We start from the raw sequence: 26,723 nt of genomic DNA, 5'->3' as shown, positions 1-26,723 counted from the left end.
CGGAATGGGATTTATATTTAAACTCCAAAAAAAAACCCAACGAAAATTGTTATATTTACGACCCAAAACGAACCGAAACTGTAAATTTCTCCCGCAACCAAACCGAACCCAATCAATGCCCACCCATACTAACTAGTGTGGTACTACCCTGCTTTGAATAACTACAAACATCCAATTATTTTGCCACAGATGAACAAAGGAAAATTATTAATTACAAATCGACGAAAACTAAAGGAAAATTATAAATTAGAAATCGCCGGAAACGGCTGCTGAATTTTAAGTTTGTTAATTTATTGTTGACTTCAATGGGTACGATAAAAGTGAATAATTGCATACTTTTAACTCCCAGCCGCCGGTCCATGGAAATGTAATCAGCTCATCTGCGTCGGCTAAAATAGATAAACCAAACTGTTGTGTGTGTTGTGGCCGTATTCCAAAATCCCCATTCCATCGTTACAGATTTTGAAAATTATATCCATCCACCGAAGCCTCCCCTCTGTACATCAATAAGAGGGATACTGATGCAGCGGAAGTTTAATGTTCAAAATATTCCGTTGATTTTAGAGAATACCGGAACGAAAGAACAACTAAATTCATGTTGATTCAAAAGAATACCGCGAATTTAGGGATTAAGACTCGTTGATTCCACAGAATACCGAGAATTAACTGTTCAAATACTCACAAAAAGATTTGAAAATTGAAATATTATTAAACTCAAAAATCTCTGCTTTCAAAGGCTACAAGAGGGAGCTATTTATAGTAGTAGTAATTATCCTAATTCATGAAGTAAAACAAAATCCTAAATTGAAAGGGAAACAAAATTCTAAATTAGAAAGAAATTTAAAAGTCTTAAACTTTAGTTAATAAGGAAACTAATCCTAGTATAATATGGATTCCTACTCTTCATCATTCCCCCTAGGGTGAAGAGAATTCGCCCTCGAATTCAGATTGTCAGCAATAACATCTTTATCATGATCACCTCTGTAAGGAATAAGATGCTTGACATTAAAGACATCTGCGGTGCGGATATGACTAGGAAGCTGTAATCGGTATGCATTAGGATTTATCTTCTCGATAATCTCCAAAGGGCCAATTTTCCTGGCAGAAAGCTTATTGTACTCACCAACTGAGAATCTATCTTTAGTTAAGATAGCCCAAACAAGATCTCCTACTTGAAATTCTAAAGCTCGACGTTTTTTGTCTGCCATAATTTTATAACTTTCGGTCGTCTGCTTCAAAGACTCTTGCGTAGTTTCATGAATCTGCTGAAGCTGCTCAATAAAGTCTTTTGCTTTACCGCTTTTGCGAACTAAATCTGGAACTGGAGCCAAGTCGATAGGAGCTCGTGGATTATATCCGTAATTCACCTGAAAAGGGCTTAAACCAGTACTACGCTTAACTGCACGGTTATAAGTAAACTCGACTTGATATAACTTCTGATCCCACATCTTCAAGTTATCACCAACTAGACTACGTAGATGGTTTCCTAAAGAGCGGTTGACAACTTCAGTTTGACCATCTGTTTGTGGGTGGTAAGCACTACTAAAATTCAGGCGAGTGTTAGTCAACTTCCATAATGTCTTCCAAAAATGGCTAAGAAATCGTGTATCCCGGTCAGATACTATAGAACTTGGTAAACCGTGCAATCTATAGACTTCTTTGAAGAATAGGCGAGCAACAGTCAAAGCGTCTGTAGTCTTCTTGCAAGCAATGAAGTGAGCCATTTTCGAGAATCGATCAACAACAACAAATATTGAATCCATACCCCTCTGAGTGCGGGGTAATCCCAAAACAAAATCCATGCTAATGTCAGCCCAAGGTTGTGTTGGAATTGGCAGCGGCATATATAACCCAGCATTAGTTGCTGCACCCTTGGAAACTTGACAAATGCGACAAGTCTCAACATAGTGATAGACTTCACGCCTCATAGTAGGCCAAAAATAAGTGTTGGCGATTAGAGCCAGAGTTTTGTCACGACCCATATGCCCTTCATTATGTAACTCTGAAATGATTTTCAATCTCAAACTTGAGTTAGGAACACACAACTGATTACTCTTGAAAAGGAATTCGTCATGTAAATGATAATCTGAGCGAAACCCTGCAACAACGTCTTCTAATATAGGAGCAAAGTAAGGATCAGAAGCATATAACTCTCGAAATGTGTCAAATCCAAGAACTTGATTATGCATCTGTGTCAATAACGAAGTTTGTCGACTAAGTGCATCTGCTGCCCGGTTGGATTCACCAGAGGTATGCTTCACCACAAAGGTAAATTGTTGAAGGAATGCTGTCCACGTGGCATGTCTGTGAGAGAGCTTGTCTTGACTATTGAGATACTTTAACGCGGCATGGTCAGTGTATAAAACAAAGTCTTTATGAATTAGATAATGTCGCCAATGTTTTAACGCTTGGACTACTGCGTAAAATTCCACGTCATAAGTGCTGTAGTGTGCCTTTGCTCCATTCAACTTCTCACTGAAATAAGCTATAGGCTTACCCTGTTGGCTAAGAACAGCTCCAATGCCGACCTTAGAAGCATCACAATGTACCTCAAAAGTGAGCGAAAAATCTGGTAGGGCAAGTACTGGGGCAGTAATCAACTTTTCTTTGATAATCTTGAATGCCTTAGTAGCTGCCTCTGTCCAAGAGAATTGTCCTCCTTTCATGCAATTTGTGATTGGTGCCATAATAGTACTGAAATGAGGAATGAATCGCCTGTAAAAAGAGGCCAATCCATGGAAACTTCTGGTGGCGGATAAAGTAGTTGGCTGAGGCCAATCTCGAATAGCACTTTTGATTGGTCAACAGATATACCATCCTTCGACACCACATATCCCAAAAATAATACTTTCTCGGTCAAGAAAATACACTTGTTTACTGCTGTGTATAAACTTGTTGCTCTTAAGGCTAAAAGCACTTCTCTCAAATGTTGTAGATGTAACTCGTGACTGGTGCTATATATAAGTATATCATCGTAGTAAACAACCACAAACTTTCCAATGAAAGGGCGAAGAACTTGATTCATGACTCGCATAAAAGTACTCGGAGCATTAGATAAGCCAAACGGCATTACCAACCACTCGTATAACCCTTCGCGAATTTTAAAAGCTGTTTTCCATTCATCTCCAGGCCGTATTCGAATTTGATGGTAGCCACTTTTCAAATCAAGTTTGGTAAAAATTGTTGCTCCACTGAGTTGATCTAACAAGTCGTCTAATCGAGGGATTGGAAAACGATATCGAACTGTAATTTTATTGATAGCTCGACTATCCACGCACATCCTCCAAGAACCATCTTTTTTTGGAGTCAATAAAGCAGGGACTGCACAGGGACTAAGACTTTCACGGATAAATCCCTTTTCTAGTAACTCTTCCACTTGGCGCCTTAATTCCTCATGTTCTGTAGGACTCATACGATAATGAGGTCGATTTGGTAATGTAGAACCTGGTACCAAATCAATTTGGTGTTGTATATCTCGAAGAGGTGGTAAACCCTGTGGTAGCTCATTAGGGAACAAATCTTGAAATTCCGCCAGAATAGGTGTCACAGCTTCAGGAATCTTCGAATCACCGTTACTCTCTTTTCCCAATAAAATGTAAACTCTCTTTGTCTCTGCTACAACATCTATAAATTGCTTCTTTCCTAACAAATAATTACCCAAGTCTTGCTGGAGAGTAAACTCTTTGTTAGGTAGGAGAACGATTTTGGTGTTGTTAAACATAAAGCTGTAGGTGTTTCTCTTCCCATCATGCACTACGTTTCGATCATATTGCCAAGGTCTACCCAGTAATAGATGACAAGCATCCATAGCCACAACATCACACCAAATTTTGTCTTTATAAATTGAACCAATGGATAAGGAAACTAAGCAACGTTTCGATACTGTCACTTGATTTCCCTTCTTCAGCCATGTGAGCTTGTATGGAGTTTGATGAGGTTCTGTCTTTAAATTTAGCTTTGTTATGGCTTCTTCCGAAATGACATTCTCGCAACTGCCGGAGTCTATGACCATACGACATACTTTACCCCCGATTGTGCAAGTAGTCTGAAAGATATTCTGTCGTAGCCACTTGTCTTTGTCTTGACCTTTAGGAGTGAAGAATGTGCGGTTCACGATCAACATTGGCCTGCTATCACCATGTTCTTCAACAGATTGAGCGCTACCACTACTATCAAAAGTTGGCTCTACAGCGAACTCTTCAGTTTCTTCCTCCTGGTAGTCTTCACTTTCCTCTGTGCCTACGAATAAGCCTTTACCATATTTTCCTCCCTTTTTACATTCTGTCATTCGGTGCCCATTTTCTCCGCAATTAAAACAGCGTAATCCCGAACCCGATGATTGAGTTTTGCTGCTTTGACCGATTTCACTAGGTTTACTAGTTTTATTTGGAGGATTTGGAGGAGTGAAATTACGAAATTGGGAAGTTGGGTTTGAATTATCACGAACAACACTTCGAGCACCCCGAAAGCTTGAGTCATTAGTACGTCGACTAAATTGCTTCTCCAACTGCAAGGCTTGTTGGTGTGCCTCTGAAATAGAGTATGGGTCAAGTAAATTTAATTGGTCTTGAAATTGAGATCGTAGGCCTCCAATGTAGCGGGAAACCTGTTGTTCTTCTGTCTCTGTCAAGTCATTGTGGGCCACCAACCAATGAAATTCTGTAGTGTAATCATCCACTGATCGATTACCTTGCCTTAAATTCTGTAGCTGTTGGTATAACAGTTTGACGTAATTATGAGGCAAGAATGCTCCACGCAAGTGCTTCTTGAACTTTTCCCAAGAATCAATCTTCTTTTTGCCTTGCTTAATCCTTGTGAGCTTAGTTTGTTGCCACCAAGCTGCTGCTCTTCCACGAAATCGAGTTGCAGCAAGCGAAACTAGTTTATTTTCAGGAACTTCTTTGTATTCGAAAACTTCCTCAATGGCGTTAATCCAGTCTAATAATTCTTCAGGTCGACCACTTCCTTGAAATTCGGGAATGTCAATTCTCAACCCAGATTCCCATCTTCTGTCATCAGTAGACTCAGTTCTAGGTCGACGCCCAGAGAATGGGTTAGCAAAGCTTACACTTGATTTGTCTTCACGTTCTGGAGTACGATGGCGTTCGTCAAGTAACTCTGCTATTCGTGCCATTTGTGCAGCTAACATATCAATTCTGGCTGTCATACTAGCCAGGGATTCATCTTTCAAAACATCTTCTTGATTGTAAGTTGTAGTATGAGCATCACGAGCTTTTCTTGGAGGCATTTTTTCAAATTCGGGTTTAAAAAGGTAGTGGGGTTAAACTGAAAGTAAATAAAATTTTAGGCCGAAACTGTAATTAAGCAAAAAGTTTTAGATTGCCGATGATGGTGGTCGGAAATCGAGTAAGGGTGGGTGGATCTGAAAGATTTTGGGTTGGTAAGATGGTGGTGGTGGTTTGTCTGAAAAAGTGGGTTTTTTTTTTTTAAGCTAAATGGAAAAAATCAAAAAGGGCAAAAGGAAAGGTTTGGTGGTAGATGGAGTTAGATTGGTGATACCAGGTTTTGGCTCTGATACCAAACTGATGCAGCGGAAGTTTAATGTTCAAAATATTCTGTTGATTTTAGAGAATACCGGAACAAAAGAACAACTAAATTCACGTTGATTCAAAAAAATACCGCGAATTTAGGGATTAAGACTCGTTGATTCCGCAGAATACCGAGAATTAACTGTTCAAATACTCACAAAGAGATTTGAAAATTAAAATATTATTAAACTCAAAAATCTCTGCTTTCAAAGGCTACAAGAGGGAGCTATTTATAGTAGTAGTAATTATCCTAATTCATGAAGTAAAACAAAATCCTAAATTGAAAGGGAAACAAAATTCTAAATTAGAAAGGAATTTAAAAGTCTTAAACTTTAGTTAATAAGGAAACTAATCCTAGTATAATATGGATTCCTACTCTTCATCAGATACATACGGCCACATGGAATAAAAAAATGTACATGATTATAACATTAACGCCTCATGTCTGTAAATTTCGAAAGCTATAGTTGATATTAATTTAGGAAACAGTAACGATGATTGAAATCAGTTTTGGCCCACACAGGTGATTACACAAAACAAATGTTGACAACTCTATGCCATATCATAATATTGACTGGCATCGTTCTTCAAACAATACAAACATTGTGGGATGCTGGGATATTGTAAATATCCACCGTCCAGCTGTCGCGTGTGCAATTTGTGAAGATTATGACCATTCGCAGGTGCCTCGGCCGTGCAGCCACAAACACAAGTCAGACACATTTCCCCAGATCATAAAATCTCTTAAATAGCCGCGGAATCGTGCAGGATTTAAAGCAATGAGTTTTCAAATGTCATACCCGAAGGATGCGTTCTCTAAGTCAACACCTGTGCAGAAAATGAATGCTATAGGATGGCGTGGCGCAATTGTGAAAAGACCGCGTGGCATCTATACATATTCGCTATTGTTGCGGGTTTCTTTGTCCACCACTTGAAGTCTTCAATGAAAGTGGTGTAAGTAAATGGGCGAGAGTTAATGTGCATAGTAAAAACAGATGCTGAAGGAAAGTTGCAGCATGACTGACACAATTGTTACATCAGTGGATAAAGTACGTAATGATGACATCGGTAAACGAAATAAGCTAATAAGGACGTGTCTATGGTACAAAATCGGTAACAAACAACTCCCGTCATCCCACCATCCGATTGTCTATTTTTAGTATCTCACTCCATATCGAACCACATCTAACGGCTGACGCTGCAGTCTGTAGCTTACAGATTCTATAAACTACTGAAGTGCAGCTAATAATTTTCCCTAATAAAAGCACCCGCCTTCCATTTAAAGCGAGGATGGACCACAACATTCTTTCACGTGGATGATTTTTACAATTCACTTCGGTGGAAATAAATTATTTTTTATTACATTTCAAACTTGAATAAAAAATCTTTATAATGCCTAACTAGTCCAAGCGAAAGGAATCGAAATTTTGTATAAAATACAAGTGTATTTTGTACATTAACATTATGAACGACAAATCGTGTTGTATCCGAATATTTGTGAGCTATAACATTTGGACATTCAGACAGGAATAAGATTTAAGTCGGTAAGCGTCATCAAATAATAACTTCATATAATCATTACACAATACGATATATATAATATAAGTTTTTGTAAAGTAATTATATTAAGTATTACTTAATAAGGTAACGTAGTATTATTATATACTTGCTTTATATCTTCTTATTGCAAAATTCATGTATTAAATTATGTTATTATTTAATTTACCATCATCGGCGTCATGGCCATTATTATTACTTCCAATTACCGACATGTTATTCACTACAATTATTTAAAAAAAATGAAATAAATAAATGACAAATGGCTGCTGACTAATTAGTTAATACGTTAAAATGATTTAACATATCACAACTTTTTTTCATTTCATACGACACCCATGTTACCTGCTTCACTAAAGTAAAGCATCATTTTGTCGCTAATTCATTTATGGTGTCATTGTCGCCATTAACGATTACAACATCGTTCCTCTGAAGACAATAGTAAATTAACCAAACCAGCTACTAATAAAGCAATAAGATCGTTCACATGTTATGGATGTTAACAGCAGTAGGTCCATAAATTGGGCCGTCGAGGAGACAATATTGTACGAGCATAATCGTTACAACTGCTGAACCCAACCGGGCCGAAACATAGCAGCCCATAAATGATTTGCAATGAACCAACAAACTAATGCACCCATGTTTACAAGACCCCATTTAGTTTGAGTTTAGAAAGCAGATACCGAATTTGGTTCGCATTTCGATCGGCGTGTTGCGTGGACCTCGCAGTATAAATTATTAAGCTACAGTACATTACACGTGTTAAACAACATGCGGTCGTATATAAACCTCCAAAAATTCATCTCATGAATTATGGCGCCACAAACGACACTGGCATAAAATATGTTCTCATTTTCCAAACAATTTATGTTCAATCCTCAGGGAGCTGATGATCACTTCGCTGTCAAATCGTTGTCGAACCTGATCCACTAACGCTTCAGTCCGACGGTACTACGAAACAGCTCTTCCCACAATTGTATCAGCCGTGGAAGTTGTATATCTCCGGGCCGGCAATTGCAGACATTACTCGTTAAGTCATCGTTACAAGAAACAAAGACAAACGGCCGAGGTGGATTGAATAGCACGATCACATTCACTTTCTATTCATAAGGTATGTAAAACCTGGAGATTGAAATTTCTGTTTTAACAGTGCCTAATTGTGCAGACAAAATGGCAGCATATTAAATGTTTATTTAATTATTGGCCCGACATCATCGTTTGTGCAACTGCACCAATCTCATATGAAAATATTGTTGCTTGGTTTTATGGCAAAGCTTCTGTGCGAAACCGAATTTTTTTGTCTGGTTACTATGTACCATGTTGGGATGTGTCTAATACTTGAACGTAAAAGAGCCTTTGGTTCCGATGCAGCATCGGGCCAATGTTTTGTATTTATTTCACGGCATATTGGAAATAATTAGACTTGTCTAACCAACCTTGTCATAACAAATGGACTCCAGGATTGAGTAATCTTTAAATTACCATTTTAATTTTAAGCCAAATGAACTATTTAGCACGACCAAGCATGTAATACGTTTATGAATTAACAACTTATCTTGCAATGCATAATATTTTCCGCTGAATAGTTAAATTCACTGAGACTATATCTTTGTTCCGGTTGAGTTATGCCATAGAGTAATACAAATTTATGCTCCGGCTACTGATGTTGACTGTCTGTGCTACAGTTCTCCCAACTGGTATCTCTAAGTGAGGATTTTATTATTAAACCGACAAGACCATTAAATTGGTAAGTTTGTGGGTGAAAATGTGTTTGTGTTTTCATAACATTCACTGTCAATTGATTCGTTAAATAACGCAGCTTATTATAATGGTGTTTCTCAAACTAACAATTTTTTCCTTCTGCTCGGGGTTACAGCCAAATATTGTAACTGCCAATTCAACTGTAATGTATGACACTATTTCAACCCCGTAATGCTAACGTTATAATATATTATGTTTTCCTTAAGTCGGGCTTCCATTTTGGTCTTACATTTTTATATTGTTATGGTTATGATTACTTACTCTCATAAATTGGTGGATGCAGAGGTTACTTATGAGACGGTGCGGTCAAGTTCAAATATTGAAGGTTACATACAGCAGACAATGGATTGCACTCCCCACAAATGTGTGTGCTATTCATCTACTTCCTTAAGAAGCTGCCAATGCAGAATGACATCAATGGAGACAATAACTACCACATCTCCTGATCATTTCATAGCCTGCAATAGGCCATCGAAGAATATATCACAGACAGCCGTGAAGATTACATTGCCTACTGAAGATTTGAAAACGTCCGATCACAATGCCAGAAAAAGGAATGTTGCAAGGGTGCTGTTTGAACAAAAGATGGAACAACCAGCTAAGGGGCATGAAATCTCGCATGGCCACCATCGTGGAAGTGACATCCATGAAGACCCGACCGTTTCATGTGAGCCACGAACGAATACCAAAGCATCAAAATCGTCAAGGGTAGAAGAATCTGATTCAACAAATAGGAGACAACTAATTTCAGATTCTGAAGTGCAGAGATTTTTTGCCAAAATGTATCCTCGTCTGATTGAAGAAACCAATGGAACCAACAGCAAAGATTCAGCCATTCAGCTATGCACATCTGGTAAGACACAAGATTATGCTGTCTCATGGCCATTTGATAAAAGTTGGGAAGCATATAATGACTTGGCAAATGAGAGAATGTACTTCCCTAACAGCAATGATGATGATGTTGAATTAGACAAGTCGTGGGTGGGATACGAAGACGATTTATTTAAAATTGAAATAGACAGGAAGAAAGGGATCAGAGGAACAAATGGTTTTTTATTTGATCCTGCATCCAATAACCGAATGATTATGAGGATGGGCCAGCGCTTCAAAAATGATGTTCAGTTTAGAGCGGCATTAGAGGTTAATACAATTCGGGATGGTTTTAAACTTTGCATAATACATAACACAAGTACCTGTGTCAGCTGCGAGTGTTCGAATCTTCACTGTGATTGGAAAATCACAGCAGTAAAAGAGAATCACAGCAATGTTTTCGTTATCTACGACATAACTCCAATGCACACATGCAATCAACGTTCGGTCAAACTGCAGGGGGGAACAAAGTGGATTGCAGCTAAGTTCCTGCATATACGGAAGCAAAGTGAACACCGAGAAGTTGACAAATTACGGAATGAAATTGCAACAACTTATGGGATTAAATGCCCCATATGGAAGTTGGAAGCTGTTGACAAAATGGCGAGATTTTGGCTCAGAACAGATCATTGGATATGCACAGCTGTTACAATACAAATAAGAGATGGAGATTGTAAACAGTCGCAACATCGTTATTATATAGACAAAATCACAGCAGCAGTTTACCGCCGACATTTTTGACCGAATGTTTGTTTTCCTCTATGACACCGCATATGCTTTTAAGACAAGATGTCGAATGCTTGTAACAATTGATGGGTGGGAGATTGATAGTCCATATAAGAGTGTGATGCTAGTTGCAGTTTGTCATGACGGGAATGATTCTGTCCTCCCAATTGCATTTTGTGAGGTTGTAGAAGAGAATTTGGACTCGTGGGCTTTTTTCCTAAAAAATTTAAACTATGGACTCCGGTTGGAACGTGGAGAAGGATTGTGCATAATGGGTGACGGGGATAATGGCATTGACGAGGCAGTTGAAGAGTTCCTTCCATCTGCTGTGTATAGGCAGTGTTGTTTCAGTCTTTACACCAAAATGGTACATGAGTTTCCTGGGGTGACAGTTCATTCACCATTTTGGGGTGCATGTAGGAGCACCAATGGGAATAGTTTCAAAAACCAGATGGCTGTCATTGAAACGATAAGCATGGAATGTTATAATTGGTTGAAAGACACTGATTGCCAGAAGTGGGCATTATATTTTATGCCGGAGTGGGTGAAAAGCACAGAAATAACCATCAGTGCCACCGAACAACTTCGTATTTGGTTGCTCAAACAGTTGGACTTGAATGTCGCACAAAGGTATACAACAATAACCCGAAAAGTTGCTGAAATATTTCAGAGACGATATTTACTTGGCTGGGAATGGGTTTATGACAAAATCACCCCAGCTGTAAGACAGCAAATCATACAAAATACGTTTGAGGGTGAGGGTTGGACTGTTGATGTCACTTCGCGCAATGCAATAGCGGTTGTAACTAGGGATGGGCTTGCCTATGAGATTAACAGGGAACTTATGACATGCACTTGCAGATTATGGCAACTCTCTGGAATTCCTTGCCCACATGCATGCCGATGCATCGACACATGGGGAGACAAGCTGGACACATACGTACATAGGCTGATAACAGTGGATGAATATAGATCAGCTTATGGACCAGGGATGAATATGCTTCCCCAAGCAATGCAATGGAAATGGCAGTTACATGACAGTATTTCTCCACCAAAGAAAAGGTCTACTAAATCAAATAGTACAAGATATTTAAATCATCAGACCCTAACTATAACCTATGCCATGATTTTTTAAATTTTACTCTTACAGATACCCAAATCTCCTTTGCATTTTCTGTATGCACTAATCATTACCCTGTTGCAGTGATAATCATCTCTGACGGATTGCCACATCCTGGACGGCCCGACCAAGAACAGCACAAACCAGTAAGAACTATGTTTTAATGTTCCTCCTTTCTATACAAAATATTAAATTTGGCTTTCTATATACATGCCTTTAAATGCGAAAGCTCCTATTGCAGGTCAATGAAAGGAACCGTTATTGCTCGTCCATGACTTAAGGCACATCATATGTAAATCAGCTTAACATTGTACAAACGTACTCCCTAATGTTTTGAATCGGGCAAACAACTCGTTACATGGAAACCATCACGTTATTACTGACGTCATGGGGATTTGCCATGCGAAATTGAGTTGGACAATGCTTATTGACATATTTTCAATTTCTGTACACATAATGTAAATTAACCATATATTTTTCAATGGTCAGTTCGGTCCCACAACTGTGACGTTTCACTTTAACTGCAAATTGGTTATCGAATGTGTTCCTCTAGCACACTTTGGCATTTGTTTGAAATAAAGTGACAAAGTTAATCATATGCCACCAAATTTTCCATAACTTTGTGACCTACTGTGGAAATTGACGATGCTGAATTTGTTACTCAGATACAAACTATTACCATTCTGCTAAACAATGGACATTCCCATCTCACCTGGTCCATCAACCACTGCGTCAAATTTCTCAGGTACATCGTCAATGTCTTCGTTGCTGTAATCAATGCCCAACATAGCATGCAAGCTCTTTAATAACTCCAGTTTTCCAATGATATACATAACTGCATCAATATGAAATGTAATGGGTATTAACTTTTTCATACCCAGGTGTACACGTTTGCATTTTATTAATGTCGTCATGTGGAGATGACAAAGGATACATAACAGTTCAAATTTTAGTTACTCACTCCACTATTATTGTATTCATACTATAAACTTTTTCTTATGTGAATACACAAGATACTTAACACGAGACCTTTGCAATTCTTTTGTATAACCTCAATTCAGTGGGGTAACGAAAACTCACAATTTTACTAACACGCGAATTAATTATTTGATATACTATATTCTTTTAATGCTAAATCTTATTCCTTCAACTTACATAACCACTACAAAACTAAAATACCTTCCCTTTCCCAATAAGGGCCCATACTGTAAAAGGTCTAACAATAAAACATCCATAAAAATAAAAATCAATGCCGGTGAATCCTAATTTGTAAAACCATTAACCCACTATGAATACCTAAAGCAAAGTGAATCATAAATATCAAAGAACATAGTTTCAATAAAAAATGGCACAATGGATACCTAAAGTCAGGTATTTCACGTTAAATCCTAATGGAGCCGAGCAAACATACCGCAACAAATAAAATTTTTATATATTTTACCTCATGCACCCGGTGGCAATTCCTCAAGCTCCAACAAAAGGATTAGTAGATGACATATTCATTGACTAGGGACTCGAAGACAGGAAGAATTGTGCCCCCTTTCACAAAATTTTGGCCTTCTCCATATGACAAAAATTTTGCAAACATTTTTAGTTTAGGACTTTTCTATGGCCGACTGCAGTTGGAATTGGTATATGTTAGGTTAATGTACAAATTAATGAACTTATGTGTTATTTCAAATTTTTAATTTATATTTGTTTTTACATGCTTCTTTTTACTTTCAACAGCCCAGCTCTTTCTATTTGTATTTAAATTTCTTGGGTTGAGTTTTTAAATTTCAATATATTGCGGGGTTGAGTATATTTTACTAGGGATATCACGACATTTTCTTTATATTTTTTTAAAAATTAGAAGCCAATTTTCTAATATATTTTTCCATTTTACTCGCGAATCAAGTCTAAACTCGTCCTTCAACAAACCCGCTCTGGCTCTAACAACAAAAAAATAATTATTTTTATTACATTTTTCATTAAAAGGCCAGCATATTCAACACATTCCAACATTGTCTCATTGCAAAGGGGAAAGGTTGGAGCCTCAACAAAACACCGATTCTTGGGCTTTACACCTGTGCACACTTTTCACCACATTAACATTTTACAGCATAACTCATATTCAATTTTTCTCTTCCGATGGAAATGTTTTCCAACTACAACTGAGGTATACTTACCATGCAATTGTGATTTCATACGCCATTATTTTCTCTTTTATGATCCAACCATTACATTCAACACAAGACTTACAAAACCTATTACAATCGCAACTTGTACTTGATTTTTGCCTACTAACATTGCAGCCCCTCCTATTTTATTACAAAATAAAAGTAGTTACATAATTGCACAATTTAGTCTTTAATCTTGCCCTACGGGTCTTTTTACGGAAACACCATTATTATCACATTTTAAGTTCGTATACCCAATTTGCATTATTATTCATTTACTTATTCATACCAAACACTGCATTATAATTACATTTTACTTCTATATAACCCTTTTCCACCATCTTTAACTTCATTAACCAAACCTAATTATGGATCATCCTCTTTTTTGCACTAACATACAACTCCATCCATATTATCATCGTATGGGACAAAACATTAACCCCATAGAATTCTTTTAAGATCGTGCCACAATTATTTTTTTTCCTTCTTCTTTGTTCAATAATTTATTATCATTTATCTGCCTAAAAACACTCTATTATTTTTTTAATAAATAAATTTACATTCAAAATAAGACAAAGTTTTTGACATGGGGATGTTTAGAAAGTACCTTATTTTTTTTCTTTTTATTTCGCACTTACTGTGTTAACTTTTTCCAACTTCTATCACAATCTCATTTTTTCACTCATCTACCCTTAAATGACACTTACATCACGTACACTACATTACTTTTTTCATGTATCACTTGTATTCGATAAATATTGACGTTTCGTCCCTTTTATTATACTACGACATCATCTATGTCAAGCAATGTTGTTATTCCATGACTAAATAAACAATAAATAATGCTGTTCCATCTCTTCGTTAGCTCCTCCAAAATTCAACCTTCATTTTTTTAGATCTCCTCGTCCAAACTCCAACTCTTTTTTCTTATGGTATGATATGCATACTTCTTCAAATTATGAATTGTTAACAAATTTTTTCCAAATATTTCGATATATTCTTTTCCGAATTTTTCTTCATTTTATGTACAATTAATAATTTATCCTTTTATTTAAATTAAGGATAAATTATGTGTTGTTCATAATTAAATAAAAAAATTACTATTCTTTTTCCACCATTTGTTGACACTTTAAATTCACTGTTTGCAAAAATTCTCGTCGCTGTATCACATTTTTCCTGTCTCACCTAGTTTAACAAATACTTGCATGCCTCCACCAAGTTGTTTCCAACCATTACCTGCATACACTTTTTGCTGTTTCTGTATTTTGCTGTTTGCTGCCGTTCATTACATGTGTCTTCCTAAAATACTACATGTTCATTACACGTGGATGCTATTTTTTCAAACCCATCTTTTCTCCAGCTGACCGGCTCTTACCTTTTCCTCAGGTAACTGCCCTTTATGTCTGCCTCTCTTCTGCAGCCGTGGGATTAAATCCAACGGTCACCTTGCTAACTGACAAACGACTGTGGCACCAAACCCCCGAGGCATTGTAGTTTCGGCCTTCTTTTAAAACCCCCTTTCAATTATGATTCATTTAATACTAAAAATACCATTTCTTTCTAAATTATCATCCTTAATTTGAGTGCGCTTTGATTTCCAAATTTTCTTTGATTTCTATCAATTTTCTCACTCTTAAAATTTTTTAGTAGTCTTCTTACCTTACCTTTCACATAAACAATTCTATAAGTGATAATTTCTTTTGAATTATTGTTATCTTTATTCTTCTCTCCAAACTTTCTTTCTTTACAAAACTTAAAAACATTAGTTTCCCAAAATTAAAAATAATTTATCTAAAAAAATGAAGAAAACAAAAGCGAGTATTTTAAATTTGTATAGATGAAGATCATAGACTAAAAAAAAATCATGAAAATGAACTGATCATGAATCTAAAAATTTAGCAACAAAAGACTCAAAAAATAAAATGACACCTATGAGAGCGCAAAAGAATACAGGAGAAAATAATTGGGGTTTGTTATATTAGTGTTTGTCAAGTTTAGTAGAAGAGATATTTATCAGGATATAATAGGGTGTTAAAAACTTTTTTTTTTTTTCAAAAACTTATGGATTATCTGAAAATATATCCATGATTTCATTTTTTTTAAACAATTTCCAAATCTTAGTTGAGCATACCTCAATGCATTACACACAATACAATTAATTAATTCAAGCTCATTCGGTACTACTGTTCTAAATTTTTTATAATTACGTGTGCCAACAAAGAAACGTAAGTGAGAAACTGTGCCGTTTGCAATTATGTTGTTCTATTCACGAGACTATAAATAAAATATTTTGAACTCTTAAACTTTAATTTTTTATTATTTTGGTGTCTATTATATTTAGAGTAATGATTAGACATATCAAATTTTTATTTTAAATTTCATTAATTAAATAATTAATAATTTTTTACTAAATCTAGATAAATTAATTATATTATCTCTCCAACTAGTTAGTGAATGTCACATGATCTGACATAATTTTTTTAAAAAAAATTTTGAAATGTTTAACACTATTTTTGTATTTATAAGTTGCTTTAGGTGGTAATTTTGATAATTTTTTTAATTACGCATCATAGTGACTAAGAAAATAAAACTTTTTATAGGGAAAAAAAACGATAGCTTTCTCAGTCTTTGATTACAATGTCCCAAAGCCTCAATAGCACAATTAATATGATCTTTGGGATTTTAAATGATTTGTTAATATTGAGGCAATAATTGAAGGATGGATAAAGAATGTTTAATGCCTTTTTTTTATTGTATTTGTTTCCATATTTGCTTTGGTTTTCTTATCTTATAGCTGTTGTCTTGAAATATCATAATTCCTTATTTTTCTTCTAATGTGTTTTTTTCTTTTCTCATGTGTCATGCAAAAAAAGTATAAAGCATTTCTTTGGATCTGGTTAAAAGAATGATCTTATCGGGGAAAAAAAATTCAAATTAAAGGATTTATTCTTTATTCTTATTTTGTTATCATTTATTTTTCTTTTTGGGTTATTTTCATCCAACTACTGAAGTTTTTAGGCCTGATAACAACTAGCTACAATATCAATTGAACCGTATAAAAAGAAAATCAAATCACATTTTTTCCTCAAAGAAATAAATTAAAAGAAAGAAAAAATATTTTTAAACAGAGAAATTAAAAGCTTTAGGTATATTCTTCAAATATTCAAAGACGTATTTTATTTCAAGAACTTATTCAAACAATTATTTTACTTATTTTATTTCAAACAAGCTTGATTGGATGCCAAAGTCATCTGCTTCTCATTGATTCCAGCATTGCACATGTTGGCCATTGCTCTTGTGTACTTCTTTCCATATACTGATAATGATCCACAAATTTCCCCATAAATTCTCACCTATATATATAATTAATTAATTAATCAAAATAATCAATTAAATTATATATACACACAAAGTTAAACCGTGCGGACAGCTGCATTGAAAAAATGAAGACAGCCGCACCTAAAAATGATTATGTGTGTGCGAGTACGTGTGTATGCTTGAGATAATAATGGAATTAATTAAGAAAATAATAACAATAATATAAAACTTACAAGCATTTTCAAGCAATCCCAGTCGTCTACAAGAGGCTGGCCTGCTGGTCGAATGGACTCAATCATTTTCGACACATTTTCTTCCCCAAAAACTAGTGCTATGATTTGATGAATATTTTGATCCACTTGCTGCCTGCTTAAAATCTCATTCTGTAATTGCTTCTGAGCTTCGATCTTCTCACTAGACCCATCAGCCGATCTATTGAACTGCAAGAATAAACATTATTATAACTCAAATTACAAGATCTAATTAATTAAACAATAATTTGATAAAAGATTAATTGAATTACCCTGTGCCAAAGATAATGAAGTTGAGCATCGCGTTGACTAACAGCTCCCCTCGTCAAACGACTCGAATGAGCAATTTCAGCTGATGGGTTAGAAGAAAATTCTTCAGCCTTCATCGTGAAGTTGTCGTTATCAGGATTCGTGCCAATATACGTAAAAATTGGCTCTTTGCTCAGCTCTTTGTTTCCGTACTGCATTACATGAGAGCTAAAGTCTAAATAATCTACCAATGTCCTCCTCCGAACCTGTAAAACTCGACGGAATTAACCAGAGAATTTTATTTTATTTTTTATTTTTTAAAAGAGAGAGAGAGACGTGATAACTTTAATTAATAAAAAAAATAGATTTTACCACTCCATGTTGTTGCTGTAGTGTTTCCTTCTGTAAATCATGTTTTTCACTGCACGCCATTACACAGAAAAGTTTAAAAAAAAATTATAAATTTTAATTAACATCAAATTTATCGATGAAAAATCAAATAATCAATTAATTGACCTATCTTCAATCCAAGAAATACTGAAGAGATCACCCAAACAAGTTTCAAAATCATCCTCGGGACTCGGATAATGCCCGGGACAATACATCGCGTAGCTGCTCTCTGCGGGAGTTGAAGCCGTGACTGCATATATGTTCATGTCTTCCGTGAGAAGCCCATCAAACATGCTTCCGGATTCACAAGCCTCAAGGTAAAATACCTAATTAATTTCCCCCCAAAATTACCAACCAAAAATAAATAAAATTTGTTAATCAATTGATTAGTTATCAAGTAGTAATTAAATTTGCATAATGGTTAATTGATTTCATTTACTTACCATGCTTTTATAAGATTTAGCCTCGTGTTTCTTTTTTAACACCTCTATCAAATCTTTAGCGTAGAGGTCATCTCCAGTAGGCATTGCTGCAGCACATAAATTATAAAAACATTGATGTGAAAAAAATTATAAGATTGAAGAAAAAAATAATAATAATAAGAAATTAAAGCTTAAAAAAACAATTAATTTTACTAATTAATAATGTTGATACTCACCGACCATACCAGCGCTTCCATGGTCTGCATAATAAATAAAAATATAGTCATTCGGACCACTATTTACAACCTTGCCACTGCCCCCGGTGAGTGCAGTTCTGTTGCCGAGAATCACCGCCAGAAAATTGTTGGCAGTACAATTTTCACCAGTGTAATCCTGTAAAATAGCCATAGGAATAATATAATCAAATTAAAAAAAGTTTGATTTATCAAGCAAAAAAAATAATAATAAAATAAATACCTTGGGGACTCCATTATAAACATCAGGGCCGTACGGCTTGTTGATGATGATACCAGGCCTTGGATTTTGAACGTTAAATGCGATATCATCATACATGAAAACAATTATGTTTTCATCTTTTAATCCTCCATTTTTCAGAATTTGATACGCGTGACACACATCGGCCTGCAAAAAATAACCAGCAAATTTGATGGTGAAATCGACAAAATTAATTTGTATGTAAATTAAATAAAAATTAAAACTAATTAATTAATAAAATTTAACCTGGTGCCGATAATTTTCATAATAATTGGATCCAGCAACTAGAACTACCCATCTGGTTCCAGTAGTTGTGCTTCTTGCAATTTGTCGAGCTTCAACAATAAAATTATTTAACAAGAAAAGGAGAAGAAGTGAAGCAATGAGAATGAAATGATTCATTGTTTTTGATAAATAGTGGAAGCAAAATTAGTGAGTAAGAGTGTAAGAGCAGAATTGGAAGCATATGCATATATATAGAGTGATTTCAATTGGGGGGTTTTAGAGAGCATTAATTAATTAATTAATTGGTTACTTATTTGTATTAGATTTCAATTGGGATTTTAGGGATAATAATAATAATAATACTGACGATGATGATGATGAAGAAACTGCCAGGCAAAAAGCCTTTGTCTTGTAGCCATATATGCCCACCAAACGAAACTGGCTAGAACGCCTGATTTTGAGACCACTTACTGCCACTAATATTATGCCATGGTTTTGTGTGTCGGCTTTGGAAACCTTTTGTTTTTGCTAATTTTGTCTTGTGAAAAAAAAAAAAAAAAAGATCAAAGCCCCCGCACAAAACCATGGCATAATATTGTACGGTGGAAATTGTGATATTTAATTGTGGGATTTTATTAAGTTACATTTAATGCAACTTACGGTTATAATAAAATATATAAAAATTTATGATATGATAGTGGAATCTACTGTCTTATTATAAGAATTGTAAGTTACATTAATTGTAAATTAACAAGACTCTTAATTATATAACCTATTTTATGCCATCTTATTTTTCGTTTATTAAGTGAGTAATAGAAATAATATTGATCTAATAGGTCTTTTGGAATTTTGAAGCTTAATTTAGTGTCCGTTGAGATCTATTTGAATGTATGAAAGTTGAATTACAACTAAAATAAAAGAAAATAATTAAAAGTTACCAAGCTCCCACACCCACTGGAATACTCAAACCATTGGCCTCATCATGGAGAAAATTAAGAAATTGTTAATTAAATTTTGTTATATTTAATTGTGTAGTCTCATAATAATAATAATCTTTTACATATATGTTTATATAATCCAATCTTTTACGGAACTGAGGGAAAAACGACCGGGTGTGTAATTTGGTAAAACGATTGCACAAACTCTTTTGGGATATATAATATTTTTTTGGGTCAAAATTCAGGATTTGCCGGAACATTTCTATTAGAAAAAAAAAGAAAGAAATAAATTATGGGGTTTTTTATTTTTGTCTCAAATGGTTATTCCTCGCAATTTTTTTTTTAAAAATAAGCTATCACCATTTTGTCAAATCACGGTCAACACGAGTGTCGCTATCCATTTATTTAAAACCCGTCCAAAATTTGAAAAAATTGGAACATTTTGTACAATTATGAGAGAACTTGCTAAATAAGCCAATTAGTGGTTGCAAGCTAAAAATAAAAGGGAGATTGAGTACTAATTAGTTGAATTGGTAAAATTTCTTTAGTGGAAATATAAAATTTTAAAGTTGAACTCCGCTCAAATGAGCAGAAAATCGAAATACTCAGTAAAAAAAAAGAAAAAAATTTAAAAGAGATAGTCATAACTCATAAGTCATTCATTAATTCCTAGCTCATTAAACATTTCTCAATCAGATTGATTAATAATAGTGAAGTGATTAAATAGTAAGAGAATGTACCCTCGTGCACCACCATTCCAGATATTACATAACTGGTTTTATCTTCTTCCATAGGATAATCTTTTTCTCTTTTTGATCAACTTAATAAATTCATTCATTTACAATAAGTTATGCTAAATTATTTTATGTTTCCCAAATTAAACTCAATTATCAACAGCAATTTGCATCTCTTTCTTTCTTTCTTTTTTTTTTTTAATTTTTTTTGAAACTTTTAGTATTCATTGACAGAAAGCAATTCAATTAATTGGTTATTGCTTCAGGATAAAGCACTATAACTTAAAACAAGATAAATAAATAAAAGTTTAATTACAATTATAAAAAAAAATTCTAAAATAACTATGAGTTATTGTTTCTGTGTTATTGATGCGGTATATCGAAAGCACTACATTAGCAAGGTAGAATCGTGAAGCAAGGATGCACTAATTTCACATTTCTATCTAAATTGGTCAAAATGCTTCTCCATATTGCCTCTTTCACATGAAAAGAACTTGGTCTTAAAATAGCTGGAATTTTTATATTTCATATTTCTTTTGTTTTGTATAGACAATCTTTTACCATTTAAGATAGGGAGTGCCTAAGTTACAATTAATGTACCTTACGGTTTTTGTTTTATTATTCTTGGCAAATTTCATTTAAGTCCTTTTATTTTTCTTTATTTTCTATAATTGAGGAAGTATTTGTCTTCTTCCATCCCTTCTACATCTATTTTTTATTCTTTCTAAAGTTTTATTGATTTCCTTCAATAATAATAAATGATTGTCAAATTCATATAAATCTATAAATTCAGAATAAATTTCTGGTCCTAAATTTATCAATCCTATTCTTTCTTGTTCTAACAAATCTATTTTCTGATTTATCAAATTTATATATATATTTACTATGATTTTCCATCCTAGACACATACGTTCTATACTATTTGCCAATTCTTGTATTGTATTAACAGCTTGATTCATATTGTTTCAGTTTTATACCAATATATTAAAAATTTTATAAATTTATCAATAAATTTCATTTTTTTCTCTATCAATATCTCACCGCCTGTTGTATCTATAAATCTTTCTCTAAGCTCCTCGGTTAACTCAAGTTCTATATTTCTTATATTATTTTTATCAGTTTTTAATGCTTTTATTAAATTTTTTATTTCTTCTTTATTATATACTTTTAATGTATATAAACTATTAACTATTGCCTGTATAGGATCCATTTTTATGGTTTGGCTCTGATACCATCTTGTTCGTGTGAACATAAAAAAAAAACAGATAAACAAAATAAAACATAATCAATTATAAACAAACAAATATAAACAAAATAATCAACATAGATGCCATTTCGTTATTTTATACAAAAACAAATTTACAGATTTACAAAATAATCAAAATAAATAACAAAAGATATTTTACATGTATAACTAAAAGATTTATTTTCTTTCAGCATATATAGAGTACATTTTAGTTAATACCAGTGGGTAGTTGTACGTGGCGTTGTTTTACCAGAGTGATGAGATCATTGGCAAACCAAGATATTTAAATCTCCTTTGGACCAGTAGCCCGCACACCTTGGTTTCCAGCCGATATACAATTATCCAGTATTTTTCTTATATGAACAGATTTACAAGTTATATTTCAAATTCTTCGTTATCGGAATTATAAGTACATGAAGGTTCTTCTCTATAATCTTTTTGTTTTAAGTATGCTTTTGCTATATCGATTCCTTCTTCTATTGTTAACATGATTATGTTATGTTTTAGGTTATCTATTTCAATATATTTTATGATCTTTTGTTTTATTTCTTGAGGTAAATCCAGTGAGTATATGGCTAATAAATCTTCTGTTCTTACAAGCTCCTATTTACTGAACATATATGAACTCTGTTTAAACGATCCTAAATTAAAGTCTATGATCATCATATATTCATTATATGTTATTTTTGTAGTTGAGTTTATCATGTATTCTTTAGATTCTCCTAAATAAAATTTATGATTCATATTATAAAAGATAATTAAAGATTTGTTTCATTATAAAAATTTGCTCTCCCTCCATAAATTGTCTCATCAATCGACCATCAACAACCTCCACCAAGAGATAAAGGTTAAGAATTATTACCTAATTTTCTTTAACTTCTTCCCCTCCCGATCTCCTTCCAGTGACCTGCAGCCTGGATGTCCTATTCCCTTAACGGCTTCCTGCCTCAGCAGGATCTGCGGACTCAGATGGCTTTACTGTATGGATTTTGATCAGCTTGTTGAGAAGTGTTAGAGAAGTTTAGGTTTCTTTTTCTTTTCTCTGATGGTTTTTGTTAATGATTTATGACGATGTGATTTATGGTTTGGAGCAAAGAAGTGTTTACAGAATCATAGTTGAGAGAATTTTGAGATATGTTTTGAGTTCTTCTAAGAACATCTGAGGTTTTCTTCCTCTTTCTCCCTTTTATTGATGGAGAAGATTTACATTATAGCCCTTGTATTATTGGCTTTTACATTATTGGCCTCTTACATCATTGCTTACATCGTTACGAAGAAAAATAATGTCACATGTCTTTCTCTTCTTATCTTCTTCTTTTTATTTTGTCGGGCACTTCTTTTTGTTGTCTGCCACGAGCATTCTTTTTTATCTTCGAGCATCTTTTTATCTTTTATGTCTGCCACGAGCATCTTTTTATCTTCTCTGTCTGCCACGAACATTTTTTTATCTTTTATGTCTGCTTCCAGCATCTTTTACTTGTCAGGCTGCTTTACTTCCATAAGTTGATAAGCCTGTTGCATAGTTTCACTGCTACTGGGGAATCTGATGGTACTGATTTCATTGATGAATTCTAGAAGGATATTGGATGGTGTATGGCTATCTTCTGAAGTTACAAGGATATAGTTTTGGAAACGGATAATTGTTCTATAATTTCTCTTATAGAGATCTTTAGCGATACTCCATATTGTTTTTATTCCTCCAGCTCTACGGGTTCTTATCCATGCATTGGTTATATGAGGAACATTTGTATATTCAGTTCCTACTTCTAATTGAAAATTCTTTGTAATATGTCCCACTGAGATCATATAATATGCTTGGTATTCTACATTCTGATGGTATTCTGAACTGATGGTGTAGAATTTTAGATATATAGATCTTTTTGGGCAAATTTAGAAAGCTCTTTTACTAATAGCTCATCTAAACTGGCTATTTTCCTAAGGTCTGTGTCTGGATATACTAAGTCTAGATACCCGTATTGGGCTATTTTTCCAACAAGGAGTGGATCTGCTCCTTTTATGGCTATCATTCTGGGGTACATATTATTTCCTGGAGATTTGAAGATTGTATTGTTGTGGGAACAGGTAGAATATACCCAAGAGGAAAACTATTTATATTCTTCTTCTTTTGGATTTAGAGGAGAGGATTTTTCTTCTTCTTCTAAAGGAGAGTTGTTTATTTTGATAAACTTTTTTGAAGAAGTTGCTTTTGGTGATTCGGTTTCTATAGATATGGTTCGGTTGACAATTGGGTTAGAGACCGGTTCTTGCTATGGGTGTGGTCCACTACTGCTTCCTATATTTATTGGGCTAGTGTTTATTGAAAGCCCTTTTGTTAGGTCGTTTATGTATGACTCTAACAAATGTATTCCCTTCTCATGGCCCTCTGCGGCCTCTTTCATGTAATTTATTGCATCAAGCATGTCAGATGCCTCGGCCTTGAGCCTCTGTATTTTAGTATTTATTACAGATATTGTTTTATTTATTTCTGCATTCTTTTTCCGAAGCAGACATGTTTAAATTCACGCGGGATACGAAGAATATGATTACAAGGAGTTTTTAAAGTTATCATGTATGGAGTTTGTTGGTAATATTGGAATTGTTGTATAAAGTCATTCCCTAAAAGGATATCACAATCCATATTATTGTATTGAAATATTTGAGTAATACTTACAATTTTACTTCCTAATAATATTTCAAAGTTTAGTAAAGATTGATCTACTTGTTGTTTGTCTCCTGTTATTCCAATAATTTTTAATTTTTTATTTAATTCCCATTTGCTTGATAAAAAGGATTTCATTATGGTTATTTCACTACCAGTGTCAATTAAGGCACAAGTGTCTATATCTTTTTCTGTTATATTTATTTGTATATAAATAAACATAGGGTATTTTATATAAGCTTGTCTTAACATGTTTCGCATACTATTTTTTGACCTTCTATTTGTAAGGTTATTCTATGCTTTTCTATCTTGTAGTATTCTAAATTATTTAAAAAACTATTTCCTAGTACTATATGTTTTTCTGGATCTGTGGTCATGAATGAATCTATATAACAAGACACTATTATTCTAAGTCCTTCTATGATTATAGGGACTTTAACTTCTTGTCTACAAATATGTTTATTTCCATTGAAATCTGTATATTCATATGAGATTTCTTTTTCTTTTACCAAAAGTCCTTTATTTTTTGTGTGATTCATATAATTATGACTTGTACCAGTATCTACTAATATAAGTATTTTTGTTGTATAATCTATTCCATTAAAGTATTGTCCAAGTATTTTTATTACGTTGTTAGTTACTATGGATTTAACTATTTGTTTATCAGTATTTAATCTTCTAGATGAACTTCCTCTAATTAAAGTTCTTCTTGCAAAACTTATAGGGATAATGGAGTTTTTATTATTATTATCTAAAAATTGTTATCTATCATCTATATTTAATTCATAATTAATAGGAATTTTGTAGTCCTGGATTACGGGTTCTATAAATGTTGCTATATCTTCACAATCTTTATTTATCTCTATATAAGGTTTATTTCCATATATTTCTCCATAATTTGAATTACAAAAACTGTATAAAGCTGAATAATGTATTGTCATTATTCTATTTCCTTCTTTCATTAATTTCTTTTTTAACAGTTTAAAATGTAAGCTTAATGTTTCATCTATATTTTTATCCTTTATATGTACGCAATATCTAGGATGACAGGTAAATAGTAATTTGGTATAACATAAATTTCCTTCTATCGTTCCTAAATGTGCTATGCTAGGATTAATAAATCTTTGATCATGTAGTGATAAAACTATAGGGATATCTATTCCTTCTTTGAAGAGAGATTTTATTAAGATTTGGATTTCTGCTAGATATACATATTGAATTTTTTCTTTTGTTGACTCATTATTTATTTTTCTTAATGCTAAATCTATAGATCTTTTATTTATTAAACTAAATCTAATATTTCTTTCAGCCTGTGTAATTATTACAGTCTTTTCTTGTTCATAATATTCATGTAACACTATTCGTTTCCTTTTAAACATATCTCTAAGCCTATGTATTATTCCATATTCCGGTTTCTCCATATTTAGTTTTAAAAGTTTGTTATATTTCTCTTTATTAAAAGTGGCAACAAGACTATATCCACTTTTATTTTCTTCTTTCTCTATTTCTTCAATTTCCTCTATTTTTTCTTCCATAAGTTTTTCTTGGATAAGTTCTTTATTCTGACTCATCTTCTGATGATTCTATTTTCATATAAACTTATTTTCCTTCATACTCTGATAAATCGCTTATTTCTTCTAAGTCATTTTTTATATTTTCAAAATCTTCTTTTAAAAGTCTGACTTTCTTTTTTGTACAATCTGTACTAATATGTCCCATTGCTCCACAATTCCAACATTTACATTTGGACTTGTCTAATATTTTTCTTTGGTTTTTATATTTTCTTTCTGGTTTTCTATATTTCTTTTAAAGTGGTTGTATTTCTTATATCTTTTTTCTTTCTTATATAACTTCCTTTTTCGTTTGTGAGGTGCATAGCATCCTCATTGGGTAGGCATTTCTGTTTTATCACAACATATTTTTGTTATATTTTTACTCTTTTTTATTAAACTTCTTTGAATACATATTTTACTTAATCTTGTATTTAAGAATCTTATTCTAGCTCCTAACGTATCTGGGAGTCTATTATCACTACTACTAGTGTACTTTTCATA

At 33.7% G+C, this 26,723-nt stretch overlaps 3 protein-coding genes across 3 annotated transcripts; 1 reads left to right on the top strand and 2 right to left on the bottom strand.

Annotated features, from left to right (window-relative positions):
- Positions 1 to 2,662: 2,662 nt before the first annotated feature.
- LOC112101552 lies at positions 2,663 to 5,248 on the bottom strand. The gene has a single exon (XM_024192215.1). The coding sequence runs from the start codon at positions 5,246 to 5,248 to the stop codon at positions 2,663 to 2,665; it is 2,586 nt and encodes an 861-aa protein (XP_024047983.1).
- Positions 5,249 to 10,482: 5,234 nt separating this feature from the next.
- Positions 10,483 to 11,863, top strand: LOC18053653. Its single transcript, XM_024192214.1, has 3 exons — positions 10,483 to 11,503; positions 11,614 to 11,729; positions 11,825 to 11,863. Exons 1-3 carry the CDS (start codon positions 10,483 to 10,485, stop codon positions 11,861 to 11,863), a joined length of 1,176 nt encoding a protein of 391 aa, XP_024047982.1.
- A 5,039-nt stretch (positions 11,864 to 16,902) lies between these two features.
- Positions 16,903 to 19,336, bottom strand: LOC18053652 (vacuolar-processing enzyme). The gene is made up of 9 exons (XM_006449978.2): positions 19,114 to 19,336; positions 18,850 to 19,014; positions 18,609 to 18,765; positions 18,394 to 18,479; positions 18,077 to 18,276; positions 17,933 to 17,981; positions 17,584 to 17,826; positions 17,294 to 17,500; positions 16,903 to 17,095 (listed from the first exon to the last, which is right to left on the bottom strand). Exons 1-9 carry the CDS (start codon positions 19,267 to 19,269, stop codon positions 16,958 to 16,960), a joined length of 1,401 nt encoding a protein of 466 aa, XP_006450041.1. The 5' UTR covers positions 19,270 to 19,336; the 3' UTR covers positions 16,903 to 16,957.
- Between the last annotated feature and the right edge of the window lie 7,387 nt (positions 19,337 to 26,723).

Source organism: Citrus clementina, unplaced genomic scaffold (assembly GCF_000493195.1).
Source record: "Citrus clementina cultivar Clemenules unplaced genomic scaffold, Citrus_clementina_v1.0 scaffold_10, whole genome shotgun sequence".
NCBI lineage: Eukaryota > Viridiplantae > Streptophyta > Magnoliopsida > Sapindales > Rutaceae > Citrus > Citrus x clementina.
The sequence above is the reverse complement of the archived record's forward strand: the minus strand, read 5'-3'. Positions and strand labels throughout refer to the sequence as shown.